The 27,496-nt window shown below is 34.6% G+C and overlaps 1 protein-coding gene across 1 annotated transcript in view; it reads left to right on the plus strand.

The window, feature by feature from the left end:
* The window catches only part of CNTN3 (contactin 3), a 239,404-nt gene that overhangs the window by 22,238 nt on the left and 189,670 nt on the right, over positions 1 to 27,496 (plus strand). Inside the window, exons 2-3 of the mRNA XM_045529894.1 lie at positions 461 to 587; positions 12,850 to 13,025. Coding sequence (XP_045385850.1) covers positions 461 to 587; positions 12,850 to 13,025 — 303 coding nt within the window. The remainder of the gene's footprint in view (positions 1 to 460; positions 588 to 12,849; positions 13,026 to 27,496) is intronic.

Here is a 27,496-nt window from a genome sequence, read left to right on the forward strand (position 1 = left end):
GTCAACCTTAAGATTTACATGCTAGACAGATTTCATGAGAAAGATAATACTCGGGTGTTCAACTGGTTTTGAATTGAGCTTTAGTTTTGCAAAGAGGCTTATGACAGAAAAGCTTAGTGTAATAGTTTATTAAGCACTGAACATGTAGGTAGAGTTTATTTTTTATAAACAGTAATTACTACAGCCTTCTTTCTAGTTTGAACTGATCTTATTATATGGCAATATTTTTTATGCTGACTTTCATTCTCTTAGAGGTGCTGCTAAGAATGATTTACCTGATTCTCCTTAACAAAACATTGCCTACAGAGTGTGTTGCTTTGTGGACAAATAGAGCAATACTGGATTTTTTTTTAAGAGCACGCACTAGTTGCTCATTTTTCTTCCTCAATTCTATAATACAGCTTTTCAATACCTTTTACTTATTATTATTGTTATTTTTGGATGTCTCCTACCCATATAGGTGAGCTTCTCTTACAAGGCCCTGTGTTTATCAAAGAGCCCAGCAACAGCATTTTCTCTGTTGGTTCAGAGGATAAAAAAATAACTTTAAATTGTGAAGCAAGAGGAAACCCTTCACCTCATTACAGGTACAGTGGAAAGTTTGAAAATTCAAATTAAAAAAAAAAAAAAAAACCTATGTGGCAATTGTGAATTTTTTTGCTTCAATATATTTATGCCATCAGTAAGAAATAATATGTGAAGCAGTAGTTGTATAATATATTCAACAGATCTGTTACATGAACATTTGAATCTTTATAGCATATATTTGATTGATTATTGACTTCATAGTAATATTTCTTGATTAAAGAAAAAACATGGTAGAATCTCTTAAACAATGTCTTTTCATAGATTTGTAGTGCAATTTAATTTATAAACTTGGATTTACATATAGTTGTCAAGAACACATCCATTGTGCGGGTGAAATTAGGTGTGTTTTAAAGGTTAATTTGAAATAATAGTTAAAAAAAATAATTCCACGTCCCTCTTTTCTTCCTCTACCATTTTACTGGGTATGTGTTTGGAGGTTTATTAAGTATTCAAGAAGAAAATATATTCTTACTAAAGTCATTTTAACTATTTTTGAAGAGGAAATAGATCTCATTTATTAAATTTTTATCATGTTAAAGTCTATAGTTTACATTTTTAAGGTTATGTTAACCTGTTCACTGAAAACTTTCAAACATCACAGAACAGTATAAAGAAAAAAGAAAAACAAAAAACTGAACCACCACCTGAAGATCAAAATATTACCATTTTGGGGATGATGATGGATTATTTGGACGGAATGAGTATTTATTTTATTAAGTAACTCAAGATTAACAGTTTTTACTCTTAGGGGTGCTTGGGGGACCCACAATAATGAAGAGATGAATTATTTATGAATAACATATGCTGCTTTCGTGTAAGCAGTTGCAAGAGAGTGCTCAAGGCACCTTCAAAACAACATGCTCTTTAAGTACTGTGAGCATCTGCTTCAAAAACTCTATTTACAGTATTAGTTTGCTTGGCAAAACCTTTTCTACAGTCTGCAGAACAAGCAAACTTCAGTGTGTATTAATAAAATGCTAAATGTTTGTAGAGTGGTAATGTAGCTCTTATTGAACTTGTATTGTTCTCTTAAACCATATAAATAATTGAAACTGACAGTCATAGTTAAATTGAGTCTGGATTGGCTTAGAAGATAGACCTATGTATTTTTGCATATGAAAGTCAGCAAGGTCAGTCTTCTTCAACAATGTCTAACAACCTATTTATTGAGCCCCTGCTGTGTACTTAAACAAAATAAACATCATAATTCCACGTTACTGGTCAGAAGTGATAAAGGTGAGAACAAGTTTTCCTTCGGCCCCCACTTTTCCCTATAGAAATAAGAAAATTGCAACAGAGTATTCAAAAAAACAAGAAAACTGTATGTTATGAGCTAGTTCAATTAACCAAACATAAGCTTATTCAGCATCTGGAAATATTTTCTTCTTTAGGGGAAAACTGAGCCGATCAGCTTTAACAAGACATTATCCTGGAAATATTTTTTCTAGCATTTTGTAAGGCAGTCCAACACTTTCTAAATGCATCTGTTTGTTTCTTCCTGAAATAGAAGATTATTCTTATAGACCTGGCTATAAATATGATAAAGAATCCATGTGAATGACTCGTGTGGGCTGTTTTTCTGTTGTCAGTAAAGTTGTATTTCCTGGCATTTATCTTATGAATAATTTGGTGGTAAATTTTACAGCTTAAAACTTGTCAAGATATAAGATTTAGTGATATAGAAGTGTATTTTTAAATGACTGGATTAATTATGTTTGTAGAGTTTTATCAAATAACCAAATGTCTTGAGCTTGGAAATCCAGAAATAGCCTTTTGTTGTAATTATGTCTTTGTATACCTGCTGTGGAGTCTGTTTAAATGGATTAATGGCATACATAAGATGTTGATGAAGAGGTTTTGCTTTTTACACAATGATTTTTCTGTTTTCTTATATGTCCTGGGATATCATCCTGGTATTTATCTGTTGCAATTTAAGCAAAATCTGTAACTGAAACTAGGAGATTGATTTATTACTTTTAAGCTTGATAAATGAAGAAGTTTAACATGCTGGGAATTGTTTGAAAATTTTTGGTTTGTAGCCAAATGGAGCAGACACTTTCATTTACAGCTTCAAAGATTTTCTAAGGTTAAGATTTCTAACCAATATAAAATTTCACTTAAACTAAAGGTTTATAACCAATAGAAACTGAGACCTGGAAAAGCATAAGGAAGCTGCTTTTAGTTTTGGAAAATATTGGACTTCCCTAGAACAAGAAACAACCCTCTGTTATTTATGTTATCTGTGAAGGAAATACATTGTGTCAGTGGAGTAAATGGAGTCTGGAATAATGTGGGTTGCAATTACAAATTTATCTATTTAGATGACACCTTCATTTATGGCCTGATTTTTTTTCTAGCTTTTGATTTTAATAGTCCAGTAAGTAATAATCCACATAACTCTTTAAATGATCCAGAATAAATTATGCTTGCTTTTTTCTTATTTTTTTATTATCATTCAATAATTGCAGATAAATAGCGTAAATATGTAATGATATTGAGGACATAAAAATATTGGGGATTTATTTTTTTACATGAAGTCAGAGAAAATGTTTTAATATGTATTAATAAATATAAACATATGTATATTTTATATATATTGTATATAGACAGAGAGAGAGAGAGAGAGAGAGATATGGGTAGAAAGAAAGGCAGCCAAGGAGGAAACTTAGGGGGTCATGTGACTTGTTAAAGGCAATCCAAACCTGTTTCTAAAGATTCACAATACAGTTAAAGAGTCTTATAAAAGAATGTCTTTGAAAGCCCAGAGCCTGCCCTGTAGACGGAGGAAAACTTGTGTGATGAGAGATCTTGTCTTTGTTTTAATCCCATTGGGTAAAAAGAACTCTTAATTGGTCATATTAGAAATCCTAAAGTTCAGAAATTCTCAAGAGAAATTACTTGTGTTAGGGTTTAATTGAGAATTTTATTCATTCTTCTGCACTTCTCTGCCTGAGCCCCAAAGCCTGCATTTAAAGGTTAATTAGTATTCAGTCTCATTGTAATTGCTGATGGTGTTGAGAGAGGTTACCCTGTGGAAGTATTAATACTTTTCTAAATGGGAAAGACTTTCGTCTACTTTTCATGGGGTTAGAAATGCCCAATGAACTAATGCTAAGATGAAAGACCCCAGAGAGTAAGATCTCAGGTCATTGTTGCTGATGGCATTAAGAGAACCTCATATTTGAGGGAGACAGGGGTAAAATATTTATATGCCAATAGGGACCAGGCAAGTGACAAGACCGCATGAGGTCAGCCTGCCTGAAGAACATATAAATAGACACATGGACAATGATTGGAAGCTGTCAAACATTCAGCTCTAAGCCTATTATTAAATGGTCGCAACTGCTTCTCAGCACTGGCTGTTGCTGTCCAGGAATCCTGGTTCAGTCCTGCAAAAGCTTTTTAAGAGATGTTTAAAATTCAGATATTTTCATTTTGGAATCTCTCTAATTTTAGTGTTAAGTCTTCTTTTCTTTTTTGACAAAATCTAGGCCAAAGATAATGAGTCTTAAGAGCTGAATGTGGCCCATGTGGGCTTTGTGTTTTCAACTTTTAGTCTAGCTTGAGACTTTAGAGCTGTGCTGTCCAATATGGTAGCCAGTAGGCACATGTGGCTCTTGAAATGTTAATCAGTTAAATTAAATTAAAAATTCAGTTCCTCAGTCACAGCAGTATCTTTTTAAGTGCTACGTAATCACATGTGGCTAGTAGCTTATTGTAGTAAACAGCATAAATGAACATGTCTAGGCTTGCAGAAAATTCCAGATTGACCCCTGGATCCACAAATCTTTTCTATAAGTGCACTTTCATTGTTCTCTCTTCACAAAGAAGTGACCAGAACATCATTCTCTTCCAGCTCTATCGAACAAGTAAGCTGTTTTAATAAAGTACAGCATAAGGAGTCTGGGATACACAAGTTCTAAGTGCTAAATACCATTGCAAAGTAGAGGTCTTTCCTGGCCATAGTTGCCCTTAAACTTGGCTTCCTATAATGTGACATTAAATATGTCACATCCTGCATGTATTTAATTTACTTAGAGTCAACTAAATGCATTCTGTGTAAGATAGAAGGCGAAAATAAAATAATACACTAAATTCTGCTTAACATTTATTCAAGGAGTAGATGTAAGGACATCTGAATTTATTTCTTGTCTATATATATGCACATAGTAATATATATATATATGCACATGAGCAAAGTACTATGCATCATACTATATTTGGCTGTATATATATGCATTAAGTATATGCTATAAATGTTATATGTGTACTATATATGTTCCATTTTTAGAATATATAATACATATGTAGTATATGTGCTATATATTATATATTCTATATCATAACATAGAATGATAATATATGAAATATATTCTTACATATAATTTTGATTATATGCAGTTTGTCTCTTACATATTTCTTATTGGTCAGTAACATTTGTGGTCACGGTTACTTTACTTTTATGCCTCAAGGCAAATAAGAGTTATTGTTCCTCTAAACTCTGTTGGCTCTTAGAGAAATGTAATCCTTTTTTTGCCACATTTCTCAGCCCAGTTTTCAACTCCTTTCAGCATCCTGACTTCTCCAGCTGGTGAACTCTGGTCCTCACACCCGCAGTCAGCCACTAAGAGCAATGAAATACTCATATGGTTGGAACGATGGCCAAACATAAAAAATAAAGAATATCTATAGTGCCTGAGGCAAGCAGAGGTAAACACAACTTTTTCAGGGCAGTTTAAACTTGGCTGCACTACTGTCCCTCCTAGGATGCCTCTTGACCTTCTCAATGCCGGATTCTATGTTCCAACAATGTGCACACCCATTGCATCCCGACCTGCTTCTATGATAAAGCTTATCACAATGAAACGGGATTGCTCTGGTAACTGTAACTCCCTTAGAGGTGGAAATAGTGGGTTCTTTATCCTTACATTCCAAATGCCCAGCAGAAGAGCAAATGCTCAGTTGGTAGCCTGAAAAAAAAAACTGAAATGAAGTTCACAAGGAGAGGGAAGTAAATAAAGAGAATTTGGGATTGGATCATATTTCAGGATTCAAGAATGTCATGAAGGAGCACAGAGTCAAAAGTAGTCAATAGTTCATTCTATAGGATATTCTTAAGTTTGCATTGAATCTTCTCTTTTGGCTCCATTTTAAGACAAATGGCGTTGAGGTGACAAAGATGGGTGCCTGGAACTCCAGGCTATTAATATCCTCCCCATAAAATGAACTGGAAGAAGAGGGCATCTTTCCTATTTGGGTCATTAAAAGCCCCAAATGGTGTCAGAAAAATAGAAAAACATAGCTAATGTTGTCAGCAGTCAATATGCAGCAGAAATAGGAATATTAGATTTTAGACATTACAGGTGGTAGTATTACAAAATAAACCACATATTTTTCATTCCTCTTTCATGCAGTTTTTCAGTGGGGTAAGAAGAAAGGATATATACATACTGATCAAACACAAGGTAAATTAGTTGGGCCATATCCACACCGTTAGCCAATCAGTAAGGCCTGGGACATAGAAATGTTCTCATTGGCCAGGCTGGGGTCACATGAGCAGTGAGGGAGCTGCTACCAGGAAGAGAGAAAATGGATGCAGGGAAGACAGCAATAGCAAGCATCTTCTATAACTCTCCTTGGAATAATTTTAAAACAATTCCTGATTAATTTGAATTAGGCTATAAATATGTAACCTGAACAGTTGTTTGTAATCCCAGTGCGTGTGTGTGTGTGTGTGTGTGTATGTGTATATATATGTTTAAAATTTATCAATGAGTGAGAAATTGGGATCTATGTCATAAAACACATTTTAAAAACTCAATTTAAAAAAAAAAAACGAGCATTGCAGTGTAACTCATTTAGATCTTTAGCAATTATTGCTGAAGCCTAACTAGTTATTTTTGGATAAAGTATTGAATATGCAAATTCAGACATTCATTCTTTCAAAGGCTACAATTATTCTCATCACTTCAGTAAACATATTAACAAACATTGCATTTGAACACAAATGCATTTGCTTATTAACTTGAAAGCTGCATCTAAAACCATAAATTGCTTCTGTGATTAAATTTCTAATTTTCCTGTCAAACCCAAAGTAAAGTATTGCTTGTTGATATAACAAGTGTTTAGTGTGGGCATATTTCCCAAACCCAAATCCAGCCCCCAAAAGATTTTAGCAATTGTTATTTTGTTCTTTCTGCTTTGGTTTATGTTGAGCTCTAAAATGTGACATTTCTTTTTCTCCAGAATATTGTTTAGATTTCCATCGTCCTGACAAGATTTTGTGTGATAGAGTAGATATCCCAAAGGAATAGAACTCTATATAATCCACTGTGAGGTGATTTATATTTGGGGATTATTTTTGAAACTACCTGAAATCATTCGATTTATTTTCAGTTTTGTTAGCTCCAATTTCAAATTGTGATGTTCTCTAACTTTATTACCAAGTTCAAGTGAAAGACTCAGTTTAGAGCTTGATACCTTAAATTATACCAACAACAAAATATGTCTGTGTTTATATTCATCATTGTTATTCCATACTAGTGTGATTTTGTACAAGAGGTTGCCATATCCCATAATAACTAGTATGGTAAATAAATAAGAACAAGTAAGGTAACTGAAAATAATGATGCATTAATTAATTCCCCATCTTTGAGATAGTGTATTGACAATTTGGATGACCATGTATGGAGGTTAATTATGGCTAGCAGAAGGTAGAATTAGATTAATTTATTCAGGAAACTTCTACTAGTGCCCACTATGTACCAAGTATGATGCCTCATGGCGGAAATTCAGCAGTGACTGAAAGAGTTGTCATCCAGTGGAGCTTATATGTTTTGAAAAACACGTTCAACCCTGAGAATTTAGGCTTTTTATACTGATTTAACTCATTATTATGTGAATTTGTGTTTACACACACACACACACACACACACACACACACACACACACACATTCATTCTCTTTCTCTCTCTCACACATAGTTCTTGTATTGGAAAGCAGTGATTCATATACCTTTAGCCAGTGATGTTTTAGTTTATTTTCTGAAAGTAACATTATAGTTTTCATCATTTAGAAGTAGTAATTCCCAGTTTTGAAATATCTCCTATGTTATGCACTTTATGCTTTATATACAATATTCAAAGATTATTGGCCCAAGGGCATGTAGCTGTTTTACATAAATTGTATTCAGATTATTTTTAGGTGGAAGTCTGCCATAGACTGCCACCATTGTTATATTAGGTTTGGCCCAATTGTCTCAGTGACTACCTGCCTAGTACTCTCCCTGTTGTGTAGAGGATGTAACTAAGATTTAGAAAAAATGGATTGATCAAGGTACATGGCCTCAGGTAGGTCAGTAGCCCAGGACTTCTAATTCTAGCACTCCAGGTATTCATCTCTAGTTATTGGCCCCGACACAAGTTGACGTAGAACCTCCACATGAACCAGTTCAAGGGGATGAGAGCTCATTGAGAATCAGTAGATTAGTCAAATACGAGTAATAAACCAGTTCTCACTTGTGATTCTAAAAGCAAATCCTAATTCGTGTAGAATGAGCGTTTGAACTCTGAAAGCTGACAGTGAACTTATCATTCAGGAGTGTTACAACATGATGATTATGCAAAGGTGCTTAATCTTATGACATTTACCACCGAGCTAAAGCTACAAGGTTAGTCTGCTTCTGGAGCACAATGTAAATGTTATATGATTAAAATGCTGGTATATGTAGCCCCAAGAGCTACGGGGCTGGCTTCTTTTGATCCAGATCACTGCATTAAGCCTTTTGGAATAGAATTTGGGTATGCAAATGTATTTTATGTAGTTTTAAATAATTTCCATATTTCAAAAAGATTTCACTCTGATACTTAGAGTTCTGGTGAGCTTTAAAATTCCTTGATAAAAAAAGAAATTTGTAACTTTCATAAAAAATTATGAATATGCAAAACCAAAAGTCAGTATCTACCTTTAAAAGCTTCCCAAATTTATGACCTGAGTGTGCCATTTACCTGTCACACCTTACTACTAAGTGTTGTATTCACGAAACCTGAACAGTTGGATTACAGTTTCCCACAAAGAAAATGAGTCTAATTTGAATATTTATTGGACACATACTTTGTGAATGAAGCAACTACATGTGCCATCAGTTTTCCTGAATATTTCATATGCAGATGAAAATATGAGACATACTTAGAAATCAGGTCCAAATATGAATATTTTGCATTAGGAACTTAGATGCACTATTTTGTTTCTCAGGATAAAATAACCTTTGGAAGCTTAGGCCCAGAAATTACTTATGCATTTCAGAGTTTAAACAAAGATAGCTTTTTCTGAATTCACATATTTTCAGCAAGAGGAAAAACAATCAATGTTTAATAAGATTTTGAGAAATTTTATATCTCCTGGGGATGAGTTCCATTCAATGATGAAGAGTGCTAGGAAGAAGAAAAATAATTATATTGTTTTGTTAAAAGAAAATTAACATCCTTTAAGTTATCTCAAGTATGTCTTAGCTCTGAAGAGTTTGCTAAAACAAATGCACTAATGTCTTTGGTATAACAGAAACATATTTAAAAGAGAATAGTTTTTGGCTTTTCACATAGTGAAATAATCTAAGGATTGTGTCTGTATGATGAAGACCTAGCTAAAGGCAGTGAGAAAGCATTTATGCATAATGGAATGACCTTTTCCATTTTGGTTCTGTAGTCAAAACGTTAGGATGATGGCTTTTAGATCTTAGACACCTAATGAAATAAAGTATTTTCCCACATACTTCATGGTCTTTTAAATCTTTCCTGCTATTAAATAGGCAAGAAGTGCTTCTCTATATTTTATTTATCTTTAGAATTTTCCATATAGCTACTGTACCTTGATTATTCATCAGCTAAAGACAAAAACACAATTTTCGAATGAAGCCATCAGACATGCTTAGTCAGGCCATAAACATTCTGACTCCTGAGCTAAAACGCATTTTTTTCCTATACAAAATGCACTTCTTAGGTAACAAACACCCAAGCTCCTTTTGTCGCGAGAGTCTTCCATTCAAAAGAGTTTGAAATTAACTGCATCGTTCCTGATTTGAGTTTAGAGGAGTTTTTCTCACTGCAAGCATTTACTCATTTAGTAACGGACAAACCATTTGCAGCTTAAAAATTAAACCTGCCCACTTGTGATTTACTGTTAGATTTATTCTTTAAAAGTCAAGACCAGTCTGTGTCTCATCCCACTTGCACTGACATCTCAGGGCAGATCCCAGTGTAGACAAGACACATGTGGAAGTCACAGTCTGTTCCACAAAAGAGGAGACGATATTTCATCAATGAGATGAAATATACCCAACATGTGCTTGATGGGAATGGACTAAAAGAAAAGTCAACGGGGCAGATGGGTTTGCACACTTGGATGTATCCACCACCCACAGTAACAGTGGTGTCTACTCATGTGTTGAATGCCTTCCTCATGGAAACACTGATCTGAGGGCTCTGCGTACACTGTCTACACAAAATCTATAGAACAAGCCTGTGAAAAAGACGGAATTCTCTTCATTTCCCATGTTAAAAATTTATGTTCAGGGGAGTTAAGTAATTTGCCAACAGTCATGCAGCTGGTGAGGGGTGAGTCCAATGAGCCAGTCCAGTGAAAAGCCAATGAGCACTTGGTCCTGAATCCCATTTCTCTTCCTTATGCTGTTATATGAAAGGCATGGCGAGAGCCCGGGGGTGGTGGTGAGGGTGGGGGCAGAAGCTAGGAAACTAGAAAAAAAAAAAAATCTCTATGAAAACACGAGCTCCCTGAGGGCAGGGACATTTTACCACAACTTTAGAACCTCGAAAATTGCCTTGTTTATTGGGACTCAATATTTTTTTTTTCACTGACTGACTCAGAGAGCAGGTGGGAGGAAGGAAGGAAAGAGGGAAGGAAGGAGAAAAGGAAAGAAGGAAAAAAGAGCTTTCTAATCAGAGTTGTTAAATACGAAATCAGCTAAATTGAGAGGGAGGAGTTCATTTCTGCCTGTGTCTGCCACAAGCAGTCATGGTAGCTTGTTGGGGATGGTACAGATCAATTCTTCTCAAGCCTGAATGTGCACATTAAACACTTTGGGATCTCATTAAGATGTGATTCTGATGCAGCAGGTTTGGGGTAGGACCCAGGATCCTGCGTTTCCAACAAATCCTCAGATGGTGATGTCACTGCTGGTGTGCAGAGTGTCCAGACTGAACGTGGATGGACAATTTTTCTTTATTTCCTTCCTTTTCTGACTTTCTGTAGTTCTAGGACTTGGGGAGAAGTAAGATGAAGGAGGGCTCATAGTGCTCATGGTTCACCTTCCAAACTCTAAGGGCAGAGTTAAAGTCAAAATAGAAGAAAATGAGCTAAATTGTTCATGCAAATATGAATTTGCCATGGAAGATCATAAAAGAGCTACTCTTATAAGCAAAGCAAACAAAAACCAATGGCAGAAATCTGCCTTAAATGAAAAAGGTCACAGCTGCTGCTGCTTTCTAATTTTGTTCTTTTAAGTTAAAAAGAGTTGGGCCCTTTAGTTTTTTTCTGGAAATTTTGTTTTAATCTTTCATTAGAATTGTAGCTTTAGATCTGGCATATTTGTATGTGAATTAAAAAAGAAAAATCAAGAAAGCCTTGAGTTTAAAAAGGAGCAGATGATTAAATTTTTTTTAAGCAGTAGGAACTAAACTTATAAGCTTACCCATTTCTTATACCCCCTCATCATTAAAATTTACTATGAATTATTTCAGATATAGAAAATAATAGAGACATATAATAAAGTGTAATGATGAAAATCCATATACCACTACTTAGAGAAATAAAACAATAAAAAAGCTAACTTTCCCAATATATGTACCCTAAACACATCCTACTCTCTCTCCATGAGAGCTGTAAAAAATACCTTAATGTTGAGGTTTATCATTTTCATGTATTTTTAAAACACATAGAATAATTTCTAATATTACTTTCAGGGTTTTAAAACTTTATATAAATGGTATTTTAATTTTCTTTCTTATTCCCCATTGTTTGTGAGAGTTTTCCATGTTTATGAAGTTCACCTATGTTCACAGCTGTCTAATATTCCATTTAGTTTCATGTACTTCAATTTGAAATGATGTTCACATTGCATCTCTTTGTATGCTTCCACAGCATATAGTATGTGAAAGTTACATATTTTGTATATTAATACAACAATTTTTTGATGACTCATGCCATCATTGAAAAACTCTGAGCTATAATTTAAATGGGTGCTACTTCTGATCCAGTTGATTAATAGTTTTTGTGACAGGTGACAACTCACACACCCGACTTATTGAAATCCTCCTCTATAATGTGAGCTTTATGTTATCCACATTTTTTCAAAATTATTACAAAGAGAAATTGAGATGAATGTTGTTATAATATGTGAAAATTTATAGAATTGATGGCAGCATAATTTTACTATAGGAATTGGGTCATCCTGACTTTATACAATGGATGTGTTCTTGAGATTTCAGGATATGAGTGAACTTATAAAGGTAAAATCTACTTTGATGTGTCAAGTATACTTCCAGTTTAAAAACTTTCAGTGTTTCAGTTTAGAAACTCTTGTTTAAAAACCAGCTTCTTTCTTTCTTTTTTTTGATTTTGGCTTCCCATTAAGTATGGCTCTGGGGTTGGTTCCTTTACTTTTTCAGACCCCCTTGGTGGTGTTTATGGTCTTTTACCACAGTGTACCATTTTGTAAAGAGCACTGTGATGGTTTAGAAAAGTGGAGAATGCCCCGGGGACAGGTATTTACCCAGACAAATTGAAATGGATAGTTGAGCACTTATCCAATTAATTTATTAAATGTGCTCAGTTAATCTGGATAAATCAAAGAAATGTGCTCTTTTCTCCTTTCACTGTCAGTATGAGATTGGCCTGAAGTATCAGAGATAATTACTACAACTTTCTACTTTATCTTTGCCTCTTCAGACCTAGCCTCATTTTTCCCCTAGTGAACAGATGAAACTATTCTCATCTCTTCAGAAAACTTTTAAAAAAAATCTTTAACTTCTAGATGCTGCTCTATTGTACTTTCTGCTATAGTTTAACCTTTTGTTTCTGATAAATACTTGGGCATATTTGTTCATCAGTTATGTAACACTTGAATAATGTATATGTCATCTTTTATTTATAAGAGGGATAATGTTTAAAGTAGATTTTATAATATAGTCTTCTTTTATAAAGTTAAATATACTAAGAAGGGATAAAACCTTGATATTTGTTTTACAGATGGCAGCTGAACGGAAGTGATATTGATATCAGTATGGAACATCGTTATAAGTTGGTTGGAGGCAATCTTGTGGTTATTAACCCTAACAGAAATAGGGACACAGGAAGTTACCAATGTTTTGCAACAAATTCACTTGGAACAATTGTCAGCAGAGAAGCTAAACTCCAGTTTGCCTGTAAGTTTGTGTTTACATATCTAGAAAAGCCAACACTTAACACATTAACTGCCATGTGAGTTGTATTTAATTCATGTTAGTTTTGAGCTTGGGGCCTTGTGAAGCATATGTAACTTCACATGTCTCTTTACCTTGGGAGCAGCGAGAACTATTTTTTAAGTTGCACAGAAAACAATAAAAAATAACACATTTTTCATTAAATTAGAAAGGACCATTTTGTTTTCAAAGTTTTTATTCTATTTTCCTAATAAAACACTGTGGCCCCAAGGGAGACAATTTTTTTTTTCTAGTGTGGCAGTCAATGTGTTAAAAATATATAATTTAATTTGTGTGGTCATTTTGGATTTCAGAAACGATACGCAGATTTTATTAATTCAATAAATAGGTTGAGAAAACAATTCAATATGGTTTTTTTTTGGCCTCTGTATACTGCTCAAATCAGAGCTTAAAATGCCTGCACATGTGTGTGTGTATGTGTGTATGAGTGTGTGTTCTATTTTACTATTATGTAAGGGTTCTGTTTAGGGAACAAAAAAGAATCCAGTTAAGGATATTTTTATTGAGCAGCTACTCTGTTCTTTGTACTGTGCTAGAAAAGAATCTGAAAGAATTGTCAGAAATAGTCTTTGCTCTTGAAGAACATTTAAATTAGAGAATTCCATCTGCCAAAACTGAAAATATTAAGGAATGACGACATGAGAAAATGAAGAAAATAATACATGTACGGAAATATTGTTCCCTACCTTTGGGGCTTTGTCTCAGATGACCTCACAAATGACCTGCAGCATAGTCCCCTGGGCAGCCTGAGCTCTGGAAGCCATATTTGTACCCTGTTAATTGGACCTGGGTGAGCACATGGCCCAACCTAAGAAAATCACATTCTTTCTCCAGGGAGTTTAGAACTGGCACCAGAGACCCAATTTAGTTTTTATCTTTGCTTGTTTTTTACTTTTTGGTTCCTTTTTGCTAATCTCTTTCTTTGTTTAGTTGTGCATTTTGTATATAATGAATATCAAAATTACCTTGATCTAAGATTTCTGTTAGTTCTTTACACCTCAGTAATTCTGAAATTGCAATGTGTTCGTGTAATGAGCTAGTATTCTCTTTCTGCCCCTGCCACAAGCCATTATTAAATTGATGTGTCATTTAATACATGACTTATTCCTTTGCTCTTTGTTTTTATAATGACAAGGATTAGCTTTGCTCTTGCCATTATATTCTGTGTGTTCTGTTTTTTGCATTGATTTGCCTCTTTCCTTTGTTTTCTCTGTCTCTTTTTTTTTCCTGTAGGCAAATTATTTTTTAACCTGTATCTTCCCTGGATATATTGAAAGCTATATGTGATGTTTATATTAGTTACCTTTAAGTTTACTAAAGTACTTTGTGTATATTTCTCTAATAGCCAGAATTTTATGTTTAAATTACTTTAGTTTCCCTCCATTTTAAACAGAGTTTAGTTCCTTTTTCCTCTTCTGTATATACTTTTTCAGTCTTGGTATGATTTCCATGATTATTGATTTAAATTGTTACATCATTTTAATATACATATTACATGTACTTTTATCATGTACTGTGCATTACATGTGAATATATGTGTATATTTATAAACATATATATAGCATTCTCCTTATGAATAATGACATATGTGCATATAGTTTTTAACAAGAATCTTGCCAAAAATCTATGATGTATCTATGTTTTACCTGGCTTTAGTACAACTACCAGACTTCTTCTCATTTCACGTTCTTATTTCTCAGTAAATTTTTAAACATTTGTAACATTTAATATATTTTAAAAATTTAGGTACATTTCATTCTCTTTCGTTTTAAAGAATGTCATCCTATTGCCTTAAATATGAAGACAGCTTTTAGTTGGTAATAAATGTTGAATCCCAGAACTCTTTGCCAGAGAATCACAAGTGTGTTGTTCTTCTGTCTTCTGGAATTAGTGCTGCTAAAGAGAAGAAGGTGGCCATGTTAATTTCTGTTTCTTGGGAGCTGTATTTTGGGTTCATTTGATTGTATATGGAGAGATTATTTTTTCTTCATTCTTTTAGTTGAAAGCATATATATTTTCAGCATATAGCTAAGTTTAGGTCTATTTTAATTTACTTTGCTTAGAACCTGAACAATTCTCTTCTTATACTTACACATTTTGTATACAGTTCAGGAAAGTTTCCTTTTATACCTTTTAATTTTATGTTCAATTTATTTGTATTTTTAAAAGGCACTGATCATTTATATATTGAATTTATTTTTTTCTGTCCCATTTCTTGAAATTCTTTCCATCTCAGCCTATTCTTTCCTATGACTTTCTGTTCCTGATTCATAGATGCCACATCTTTTTGTATTCTTTTGAAGATACAGTTTTCAAAAATGTTATTTTTGATCTTGGAGGCAAGCTTTCCTCTACTACTTTCATTTGGTGTTTCAAGCTTAAGTATTTTCCATAGGTTCTAAAGCAAATCATGTCCAAACTCATTCTTTGTCAACAGATGGTGTTAGTGGACCCCCCCCCAGCCCTGCATTCTTTGTCCTGTGGAGAGATCAGAGTATCTTCTCTGATCTGTGGGGAGATGCACAATTCCAAATGTAATTCCCTGTTTCCCAGAGTCTTTCACCAAATACTTTCCTCTTATGTAGTGATATTTTTCTACTATGGATTCTTTATACCTGATAATATGTGAAGAAGTGTAATTAACTTACAGGTTTTTCCTCATTTAGTCCCGCTTCAAAAGTATGACTTACATGGAAAATACTTCTAAAATTATCCTGTGCCTCTTCTAGACTGCACCTGGTTCCTGCCCAGCACTGCATAGGTAGAGTAGGATGAAGTTGTTGAGTCAGGGATGGGATTTTACTTAGAAGCTAATAAGCTAGCCTGTTACTGTTGGCAGATGCTAGGAGACATGAGACTCCTGTGTCAGTGACAGAGGACTTTATTACTCTCAGAACAGCAAGGAACATGAGGTTCAACATGTTTGATTCTGTTCCCCTCTGCCCCGCGTCCCACAGTTGGATGGAAGATGATTAGGGAAGTTGCTACACTCAGCTGAGGAACACTAAGTTTAGAGAGTCCATCTCTTTTATAGTAAGCAGTAAGCAAGTCTGGTCTTTGTCATCAAGAAAGACGTTACTTTGTCCCTCCAGGTTGCTCTCTACAGACACATCCCTGAGACATGGACTTGGTAAAGAGCAGTTGGACTATTCTTATTGGCACAGCCAGCACAAACTTGTGAGGAAGCTTAAAGCACATAGAGCATTGTTTCTCCCAACAAAAGTTGTTCATTCTCTTTGGTACTGTCCTTGAGTTTCTGAGTTGGGGTGTACCATATCAGGATATATAAGATGAGAGAGTTACACATTATCTTCCTACCTTTACTGTGAATTTTCTGTTTCATAAAGCAAAGCCAGGCTGTGCCTTTTAGTCCCTGGGGTTTCCACATCTGCCTTACATGTTTTATTTAGGTCATTAAATATGAAATGTCCGATTTCAAATCAAAAGTGTACTTTATTATATCTCAAACAAGAAGCAGTACAATTAAAGTATGTGCCTAAACTATTGACACAGTTTTTCCATCTTGATGGTAGCTTATTTGTGCCAGCAACAAAGAAGCCTAGAGAGCGAGTGGCAATGAAATCACAAAAGGTGTTTTCCACAGCTTGTTGAGAATTGAATATTTTTCCTTGCAAAAAATGGTCCAAAGCCTGGAAGACATGGTAGTCAGTTGGTGCAAGGTCGGGTGAATACAATGAATGACAGACAGTTTCCAAGTCCATCCACTGTAGTTTGAGCAGAGTTGTTTGTGCAACATGTGGTCAAGCGTTATCTTGCCCGAGGATTGTTCTATCTCTGTTGACTAATCTCAGATGCTCTACTGCAAGTATCCTCATCATTTTGTCCAACTGGTTGCAGTAGACATCTGCTGTAATCAACTGACCAGATTTCATGAAGCTGTAGTGGATAATACCAGCCCTGGACCACCAAACAGACACCATTAGCTTTTTTTGATGAATATTCAGTTCTGGACTGTGTTTTTGTACTACATCTTTATCCATTGTGCTGAACACTTGTGATTGTCAAAAAGAATCCATTTTTCATCACATGTGAAAATATGGCATAGAAATGGTTCACCTTTATGTCATGACAGCAAACAAAGGCAACCTTAGAGATGATTTATCTTCTGTTTCTCATTTAGTTAATACAGTATCCATCTATCCAGCTTCTTTACCTTTCCTGTTTGTTTCAAATGTTCCAATATTGTTGGAATAGTAATGTCAAACCTTGCTGATAATTCATGTGGTAAGTTGAGATAGATTTGCTTCCACTATAGCTTTTAGCTCATCACTATCCACCCTGGTCTCAGATTGCCCCACGTGGCTCATTTTCAAGATTAAAATCACCAAAATGGAACTTCTCAAACCATGGACTGACTGTGTGTTCATTAGCCACATCCCTCCCAAATATTTCGTTGATATTTCCAGCTGTCTGCGGTGCACTGATTCCATGACATGTGGAACCAATGTTTCATATTTGAAAATAACACAATTTTTTTACTTATCCATGGTTTCACAAAAATTGCTCTTAAAAATGTGAAAGATAATCACAAGCCCAACCATGCATTTGAAAGACTGAGGAGGTACCTTTTATAAAAATAAAACAAGAAGTGTCAAAGTGAAATGTCAGAGGTATCAACTGTCAAACTTAGTACTAAGGGAATCAGACATTTCATACTTAATAACCTACCATATTAAACTGCTATGCTTGGCATTCGATTGCTTAGCAGTCTTGTTGTACAATGAGATGATTTGGTTTTGTTTTGCATTTTTTGGTGTTTTCCTAAGTGTTTTGTTTGAAAGTTACAAGAAACAACATTGGGTATTCTTGGCATGTTACCACATAGCACTGGAAAGGTACAAATTTTTTTTTTAATTCATATGTTTAGGATATGGATTTTTGGTAAAGAAACTAGAGAAGGTGGAAAAAGAAGTAGAAGATATTTAACACATTAGAGATTCCAAAGTTAAAATCAAGCATTGCTTTAACTTCATAGCCTTGAAAAAATGTAATACATTAACTGAAAGATGGAATTAGGGTGGAGAACTTAGTATTAGTGGAATATTCAAGACTCCAGTTCAGAGGCATCTCAAGTTTTCTTTGCTGCAGGCAAATGGATGGTAAAGTGCTGTCATTGAAAAATGTTGTAATTTTGCATTATAACTTTGTGTCCTCTCTTAGCTGTGTTGTATGTTTGTATGATTAGTAGTACTTCTTTGTTTCTATTAGCCATGAAAAAAGTACTTCTATGTGCTTCATGGATAAAAGAGTAAATGAAAATATGGTCAGTGTACCACTTTTAACACTAGTAAAAATGCGAAGAAATTTTATCTTAATTTTCAAGTGGCTTGAAAATAGTGGTTGTGATAAAATCAAAGTGAAAAGGCCGTTCATAGTTTCAGAAGCCTGCTTTCTGTAGACATTCTCTGTCTCTTTTATTAGATTCCTTATGAAACACTCACAAAATCTATGGAGGGAAAAATATGTAAAATGGTGCAATGTTTGAATTGCAGACATTTTATTAAGTATTTGCTGTTATGTTACACGTGTGTAATTTTTGGTGTTTAATATATTTGGTGATTTTTTAACTACTTAATTTCAACTACAGATGGTTAGGGAGGTACCTTCTAATGCCCACATATCCTTGCTTTGTTAATAATCAGTTTTCATTTTCTTATTCTTAGATTTCCTGTAATTCACAATTGGAATTTTTTTTGACCATTTTGAGGTACAATATACGTTTTTTAAATCTTAAACTTTTTCAGATGTACAAATGGTATGGAGAAAAGTATAAGGAACGTCTGTGTAGCCCCTACTTATTTTGCGATTTAAAGCACGTGAAGTACAATGAAACCTTGTGGTGACTTACCCTGATGACATCCCTTGCCTCCCTTACCCACTCTTAATTGGTATTCACTGTTCTTAATTAAATGTGTTTTGTTTCTAAGTATTTTAATACTTTGAATACATATGCACATGTTTCAAACAACATGTAAAATCATTTTACCTTTTTAACTTCTTAAATTTTTATATGATGGCATTGTACAGTGTACATATACCTATAACTTTTTTTTCTTCAACATTATGTTTAGGAATATCATTGATTTGTGTCTTTGCCTATTCTTGTTATCGTTCTCTTTTTTGATTTATACAAATCTGGTGAATATAAAGTTGGGTTTCATTATAGTTTTAAGTTGCATTTCTATAATTATAATGGAATTAAGGTCCTTTTCATACATTTGTTGACCATTTGTGTTTCTCTTATTTAAATTATTTTGGACTACATTGGTGTCTTTTTTTAATGACTTACAGGAGTTCTTTGTATTTTCTGGATTAATCCATTTTCTGTTATATATGCCACAACTATCTTCTGCTTTTTGGTGGCTAGTGGTTTTTATTTTCTTCTTTGAGGCTGTCAAATGAACAGATGTTCTTAATTTTAAACCAAAGTATCAGTCTTCTTCTTTATATCTTGTGTTCTTTTCTGAATTCTTTAAAAAATGTTCTTCCTTATCCTGAAATGATAAAGACATCCTCCTAAATATACTAACAAAAGTTTTAATATTCTGCTTTTCACATTTAAGTCTTTAATTGTATGGCATTGACTTTGTGTATCATGTGAGGTAGAGGTATTTCTGTTCCAATGTAGAAAGTCAACTTTATCAGCTCAATTGATTGAGGAGTCCATTCTTTACTAAATGAAATGCTATGTATGGCTGTTATCTCAGGTATTTTTCTGCTTTTCTATTTGAATAATTATATTTTCTGCAAATAATGAGAGTTTTGGTGCTTTATCAACCCTTGCTCCTTTTATATATTTTATGTTATGTTACTGCACTTTCTCTGGCCTAAATATAACACTAAAAAGATATTTTGATGGTGGATATCCTTGTCTTGCTCTTGATTTTAAAGAGAATGAATATTATTCACCTTTCACCATCTGATACCATGTTTACTCTAGATTTTATAGATACCCTTTATCAGATATTTATCAGCTAGTTTACTTTTTGCCATAAATGCTTTATTCTTTTAAATACTTTCCATAGTTTTACATGGATATTTAAACTGTCTTTCTCCTTTAATCTGCTAATGTAGTGAACATTTTCTAGCATTCAGCAACCTTCTATTCCTGGATTAGTTTCAATTTGGTGTTTATGTAATTTTTTTAATACTTAGATGTTACCTGTTTGCTAATAGTTTCTATAGTACTTTTGCATATCTATTCATATAGAAGCTTTTCTTTTTATTTTCTCTTACAGTGTCCTTTTTTGGATTTGATATCAAAGTTAAATTTACCTCTAAAAATGGGTTAGAGAATATTCCTTATTTTTCTATTCCCTAGAAAACTTTGAGAAATATTGGAATTATCTGTGTCTCGAATAAGATGTAGGCTTAGAGGCTAAACCATCTGAGCATGGAGTTTTCTTTGAAGAAACAATTTAAATATTGATTGAATTTATTGAATAATTATAGAAGTAATCATACTCTCTGTTTCTTTGTGATAAGTTGTATTTTTTCTAAAAATTTTATCCATTTTACATATGTTTTCTGATGTATTTTATTGGCAAAAAATATTTCAAAACTTTTAAAATTATTTTTTTCATTTCTGCAGTATCTAGACATATATTCCCTATTTCACTATAAATATTATTTTGGTGCCCCTTTTAATATTTTATTATAACTTGATGTTATTTTTCCTAACTTTTGAATCTTTATACTCTACTTCATTCATTTTACTTTTACCTTTATTGTTCTTCTCAGGTTCGTTATTTTATTGTTCTTTTTCTAATCACTTTAAGTTGTATGCTTAACTCATTATTTTCCAAACTTTATTTTGTTCTAATTAAATATTATATATATGTATAATTTTAAAGTTCCCTGGAAGCACAGTTTTAGCTGTATAAAAACGGTGTGGCATATAGCAAATTTATTGTGGTTCACTTCTATCTTTTTAATTTTTAATTATTATGAGTACATAAGAGTTGTATATCTTTATAGGCTACATGTGATGCTCTGATATATGCATATAATGTGAATTAATCAAATCATAGACATTTAACATTTCTTTGTATTAGGGACATTCGAATTCTACTCTTTTAGTTATTTTAAAGCATATCCTAACTTATTGATTATAGTCGCTTTGTTGTGCTATCAAATATTGTTCATTCTATCTAACTATCTGACTATATTTTTGTACCCATTAACCATCCCCACCTTATTCCCACCTCCCACTATCTTTCCGACCTCTGGTAACCATCATTCTACTCTATCTCCATGAGATCTATTGTTTTAAATATTTAGCTCCCACATATGAGTGAGAACATGCAAGATTTGTCTTTCTGTGCTTGGCTTATCTCACTTAATATAATGTTCTTCAGTTCCATCCATGTGGTTTCAAATGGCGGGATTTCATTATTTCTGTGGCTCTATAATACTCCATTATGTATATGTACCACAATTTCTTTATCCATTCATCCATTGATGGACACAGGTTGATTCCATATCTTGGCTGCTGCGAATAGTGCTGCAATAAACATGAAGTACAGATATTTTTTCAATATACTGAAATCCCCTCCATTGGATATATACCCAGCAGTGGGATTGCTGGGTCATATGGTGGTTCTCTTTTCAGTTTTTAGAGGAACCTCCATACTGTTCTCCATAGTGGTTGTACTAATTTACATTCCCACCAACAGTGCATGAGGGTTCCCCTTTCTCCACATTCTTGCCAGCATTAATTACTGCTTATGTTTTTGATAAAAGCATTTTAATTGGGGAGAGATGTTATCTAATTGCAATTTTGATTTTGATTTCTCTGATGATTAATGGTGTTGAGCTTTTTTCATATACCTGTTGGCCATTTGTATGTCTTCTTTTGAGAACTGTGTGTCTTCATATCCTTTGCCCATTTTTTAGTCGGATTATTTGATTTTTTCCTATTGAGTTGAGGCTCCTTATATATTCTAGTTATTAATCCTTTGTTAGATGGATAGTTTGCAAATATTTTCTCTCACTCTGTGGGTTGTTTCTTCACTTTGTTGATGGTTTCCTTTGCTGTGCAGAAGCTTTTTAGCTTGATGTGATCTCATTTGTCCAATTTTGTTTTGGTTGCCTGTGCTTTGGGGGTATTACTCAAGAACTCCTTCCACAGACTAATGTCCTAAAGCATTTCTCCAGTGTCTTCTTTTAGTAGTTTCATAGTTTCAGGTCTTAGATTTAAGTCTTTAATCCATTTTTATTTGATTTTTGTATATGGCAAGAGATAAGGATCTAGTTTCATTCTTCTGTGTATGGATATCCGGTTTCCCAGCACCATTTATTGAAGAGACTCTCCCCACTGTATGTTCTTGGAACCTTTATCTAAGATAAGTTCCCTATAGATGATGTGTGGATTTATTTCTGGGTTCTCTGTTCTGTTCCATTGGTCTGTGTGTCTGTTTTTATGCCAGTTCCATGCTGTTTTGGTTACTGCAGCTCTGTAGTATAATTTAAAGTCAGGTAATGTGATTCCTCCAGTTTTGTTCTTTTTGCTCAGGATGGCTTTGGCTATTCTGGATCTTTTATGGTTCCATATAAATTGTAGGATTATTTTTTTCTGTTTCTGTGAAGAATGTCATTGGTATTTTGATGGGGATTACATTGAATGGTTCAACTCTATTATTGTTATAATTTGTTATGATTTTCTTTGATCTGTGAATTATCAGACATGTAATTTGAAACTTCCAAGGATATTGAGCTTTACTAGTCATCTTTTTCAACTGATTTTGAACTTAGCAGCCTGTTGACCTGTGAATAGACTCTAAGATATTAACTCTTGGAAATCGCAAGTGTTTATTCTGTGGCCCGACTTATGATTAATTTTTATAAATGACTCATATGTTCTTGAAAATAATGGCTATTCTCCAGATGTTGGGTACAGTGTTCTCCATATGTTCATGGGGTTAAACGTGTTGTGTTGCTCAGATTACTTCTATCATTAATGATTAATTAACCTAGTTAATCTATAATTTTCTCTAGCATTGATGGTAGATATTTCAGTTTATCCTGATATTTCTATCTATTTTAGCTTTATGTATTTAGTCAATTCTTGATGTATACAAATTTAGCATAGGTATATTTTTGTCAAAATGTGCTGATTCTCTATATCTAACAAATCATGTACCTTATAGTTTAGATGTTAATATATTAATATTACTATATTAATATATTCTGATATTTTGTATTTTTTTCTCCTTTCTTCCCTTCATTTGGATTGATTGAGAATGTCTTTCCCCCTCAGATACATTGAAGATTTACATCCCATTTATTTTCTTATAGTAATTGCCCTAGAAATTTTAGTAGATGTGTTTAACAAAGTCTAAAGTTAATCAATTTCTCCACCAATGACTATAATATTTTAAACTGTGTTGCCAACCTACAGAATTCAATACTATTGTTGTTGAATATTTTTGTTGAATTTTTTAACCCTATGAATTAGACATTATTGTTACTGTTCCTTTAGTTTTCTAATTTTTCTTCTATATCAGAAATAACGTGAGCATGTGCAAACCTTCCATATAGATTTTTTTTTTTATTTGTAAGGAAAACATCAGGCTTTTGCCTATATTTTCTCTATTTGCCCTTTTCTAGAGGAAACCACATTCACTACATTCAGCTTTTTGACTGTCTCCTGTGGGGAGCGCGGACGCCATTACAAGATGCGACAGTCTCCTTTGATGTTTACCTCAATGTTAGTGAATAACTTGCTTGTATTACCGCTTTTTGATTTTTTTTTTTTGTTAGTTTTAAGCATTACTATTGACCATTACCTATGGGAACTAACTGAGACTACAACTCTCACGTATCACCACCTTAGCACCACAGCAATGTGAGTGTGCTTTATTATGAGGTTTATGAAAAACAGCACTTTTTTAGTCATAACTCTAACAAAAGCACAAAATTAAAAATAGCCAAATGCACACTATATTTCACTGACTGTGCCAGGGCTGGATCAAGTCCCCAGTGTTCTCCAGACAGTCCCCAAAGCAGCCCACATCCAAACCTCCACAAAGGATGAAAATATTACCTTGCATGTGTTTGAAACTGAGGGCTTAGAAGAAGACCCCGAAAGACTGGAGCCAGTTGCCGCTTGATTCCTATTTGAACATGCAGTATCTCAGGCTATGTTATTTGAGGATTTTGTTGGGTCATAATTTGAGTTAAGTCAATATTCAGTGTTTATATTATTGTGACTTTATAAATAGTATTGAGAGCTGAGTTTTGCAGCAAACTGTATTTTGATTATTTTTCCTCTCATGTATAATTTTTTTGCCCAGAAGTTAATAATCTTATTATGTATTTTTGTTGCTTGATTTTCTATGGTCTTAAGTCAACCAAAATTTTGGCCACTTGCTTGGATGTCCTCTCAGATATTGAGATTCAATCAGATAATCTATCAGTTTTATTTTCTTGGGGAAATACATACTAGAATCTTTTGGAGTGCTCCAATATGGTCTGGTTTTCCTGCATATCAGAAACGAAACTGTCTTCCTGCGATCTCCCTTCACCATCTTTTTGAGTTTTTGATGTGAATTTGATCTTTAACAGAGTTTCTGCCTACTTAAACAAACATGCGATTCTTTTTAGCCTTGGTTTAAGGAATATTCATACCCAGTGGCTATTACGCTGTTGCCAAGAACCTCAGGGATCTGTCAACTGGGAATCTTTTTATGTTGGTATGTTGGTTTGCTGTAGCCCACCATATATAGTTGGTTTTCTTTACTCATGGTAGTTGCATTCTATAAAATCTCTGCTAACACTGAATTAGCAAATATTGAACTATTACTCCCAGGGGAAATACTAGATTAGGTTCCTGTGAGCCTCACGTTTTTCTCAACTAAGCAACACCTAACCTTGTTTTATGCATATTTGTGTTTAAAGACACCTTATATATTGCTGATTCATTAACATTGAACTCACAGCCAAGTGCACTATAACCTATGCCTGAATGAAGCTTATCTTACACATGTATTTTCTCTATAGGGCACATCCCCACCTTCACATAGGAACACTTGACAGCATTTCAGCACTACACTTGGGGGCCATCTTAAACAGTAAAATCACCATGAAAAAGAATAAACATAGGAAAAATGTGGCATTAAATACATGGTGAAAAGGACAGTTGTTTATAGTATGAACTGAAACAAGAAGGCAGAGCAGCATCACTCTGTTCAACTTCAGCTGCAAATGTGCATTATCAGGAGACTCCAAATTCTCAACACTCTGTGCATGTCTGTGAATGACCTCAAGGGGCTACATATACTGATTTTGAGATCACCAATAAATTTTAGTGAGTAGGTGAATTTTCAAGTATGAAATCCATGAATAAGGAGGGTTGATTAGATGTTAAATAAATATGAAACCCCCTAACCATGTGAGATATAGGCCCGGCAGATTGAATTCTTGGTAGAAATACTACCCACTTTTACCATTTCCCTTACCCCTATGGAATCTTACTCCAGTGAGAAAGAGATAGACAAACTAATTTCCTAGTCCTCTCCCTGGGTCTTTCCTAGTCCTCTCCCTGGGTCCGTGGCTGGATTTAACCATGAGTACAGCCCTTCAAGGATGCTGGATGTGTGCAAAAGGTCTTATTTCTAATGGCAATTTCCTGGGCTTAAGACATCATCTCTTGCTTCCCCATGGGCAATTAAATCTAAACTACCAGGTTACCAAACTATGACTGTCGTTCTCCACACCATCATTTACGCTGCCCCAGCAACCACGACATAAGCTCTAGAATTTATGATCTTGCTTTTTAACTTTCTTTTTTTGCTTAGCTATGTGTTTGATTTAATTTTGTTCTATTTTAACCAACATTGCTAGGCAATTTGTGGAGCTAGTGTTCTCCTACCACTTTTTGGAGCTTCTTTATATTTTTTATTCAATTCTGTTACAAAGGAAGATACTGTTAGTGAGTAAAGCCAGCTTTGTGCAAGCCGTAAGGAGTATTAGGGTCTGGGATGGTCCAGAGATGGTATGCTGTTTCTAAAAGGGGTACCCACTACTCAGCTCTCTATTTTCAGTCATTTAATTACTCCTAAATTCATATTTCCAGGCTTGACCTTGCCGCTGAACTTCAGTTTCAAATAAGTATCTGCCAGTTCTGCATCTCTGGATATTGGTGGATAACTCAAGCTTATATTTCCGAACTATAATCTTGATTTTCCCCAGTTTGGTTAGAATCACATTTGGGGTGTTGTTCAGGCCCAAACCTAGAGCCATCGTTGAATTCTGTCTTTCTCTCAAACTCTGCATCTATTCACCAGTAAATCTTATTGTAGTTACCTTTAAAATAAAGCCAGAGTCTGACCAATGCTCACTCCCTTCACTAGAACCATGGGAGTGGGAGTCCGGTCAGGCTCATCACTCCCTTGTCCTGCAGCAGTGGCCTTCTGATACAGCCTCTCATTCATCCCTCTTTCTGCAATTGCACCCAGCCCCATCATTTCCTTGTCTCTACCCAACAACCAGAATGATTCCTTTAATTTCACACTGGACAAATCAATACCTCCCTGTTTAAAACCTCCAATAGTTTTTCATAAGAATAAGAACAAATTTCACTCATTACCATGGCTCCCCAGGCTCTGCCCTGCCTCTCATATGTGGTCTCTTTCCCCTTCCCTGCTCTTCCCTTGCACTGACCTGGCCTTTGCTTAGATGCTGAGAGTGCCTGCCCCACAGCCTCCCCCGCATCCACAGGGCTTGGTCCCTTCCGTCCTCCAGATCCTGCTTCAGTGTCACTTCCTAAAAATTGCTTTCTGTCCTCTGTATTTTCACCATAGCCTTGATTGGTACCTGAAATTTTATATCTTTTTATTTATTTATTTGTTTGTCTCTTACTAGATTGAGAGACTGTTGTTCACTGCTATATTCCAGAATCTGGCAGAGTGCCTAGAATGTACTAGATGCTCATTTTGATATCTGTTAAATGAGTGAAATCCTGAATGAGAAAATGCGGCAACAGAGAAGGCAAGATGGCAGATGAGAAAAACCGCCAGCCAGAGTGTCTCTGCAAGAAATACAGATTTTAGAAGAAAGAGAAAAAAATAAACAGGCAGACAAACGTAGATCAGATGAGGGTCAGAAGGAAGGTGCCTGAAACTACAGGAGATTCCACGAGAAGAAGTTGTGGAAGAGAACTGGAAGGAGAAAGGGCCCCTGAGAGGCTTGAAGACCAGCGACAAGGGTAGGTGGAGCGATTAAATTTCCCATCCTTTGCATCCCAGATTGCTGGTGGGCTCCTGAGCGGTTGGAGAAACTTGCCAACACCAGCCCAGAGATGGCCGCTGCCAGTGAGCAGTGAGCCTCCTGCGGACAGGGCACCAGGCTCCCAGCTCCCTCGGGGTACCTCCCAACCCCCAGAGCTGAGCTGC

Source organism: Lemur catta, chromosome 18 (assembly GCF_020740605.2).
Source record: "Lemur catta isolate mLemCat1 chromosome 18, mLemCat1.pri, whole genome shotgun sequence".
In the NCBI taxonomy this organism is placed as follows: domain Eukaryota; kingdom Metazoa; phylum Chordata; class Mammalia; order Primates; family Lemuridae; genus Lemur; species Lemur catta.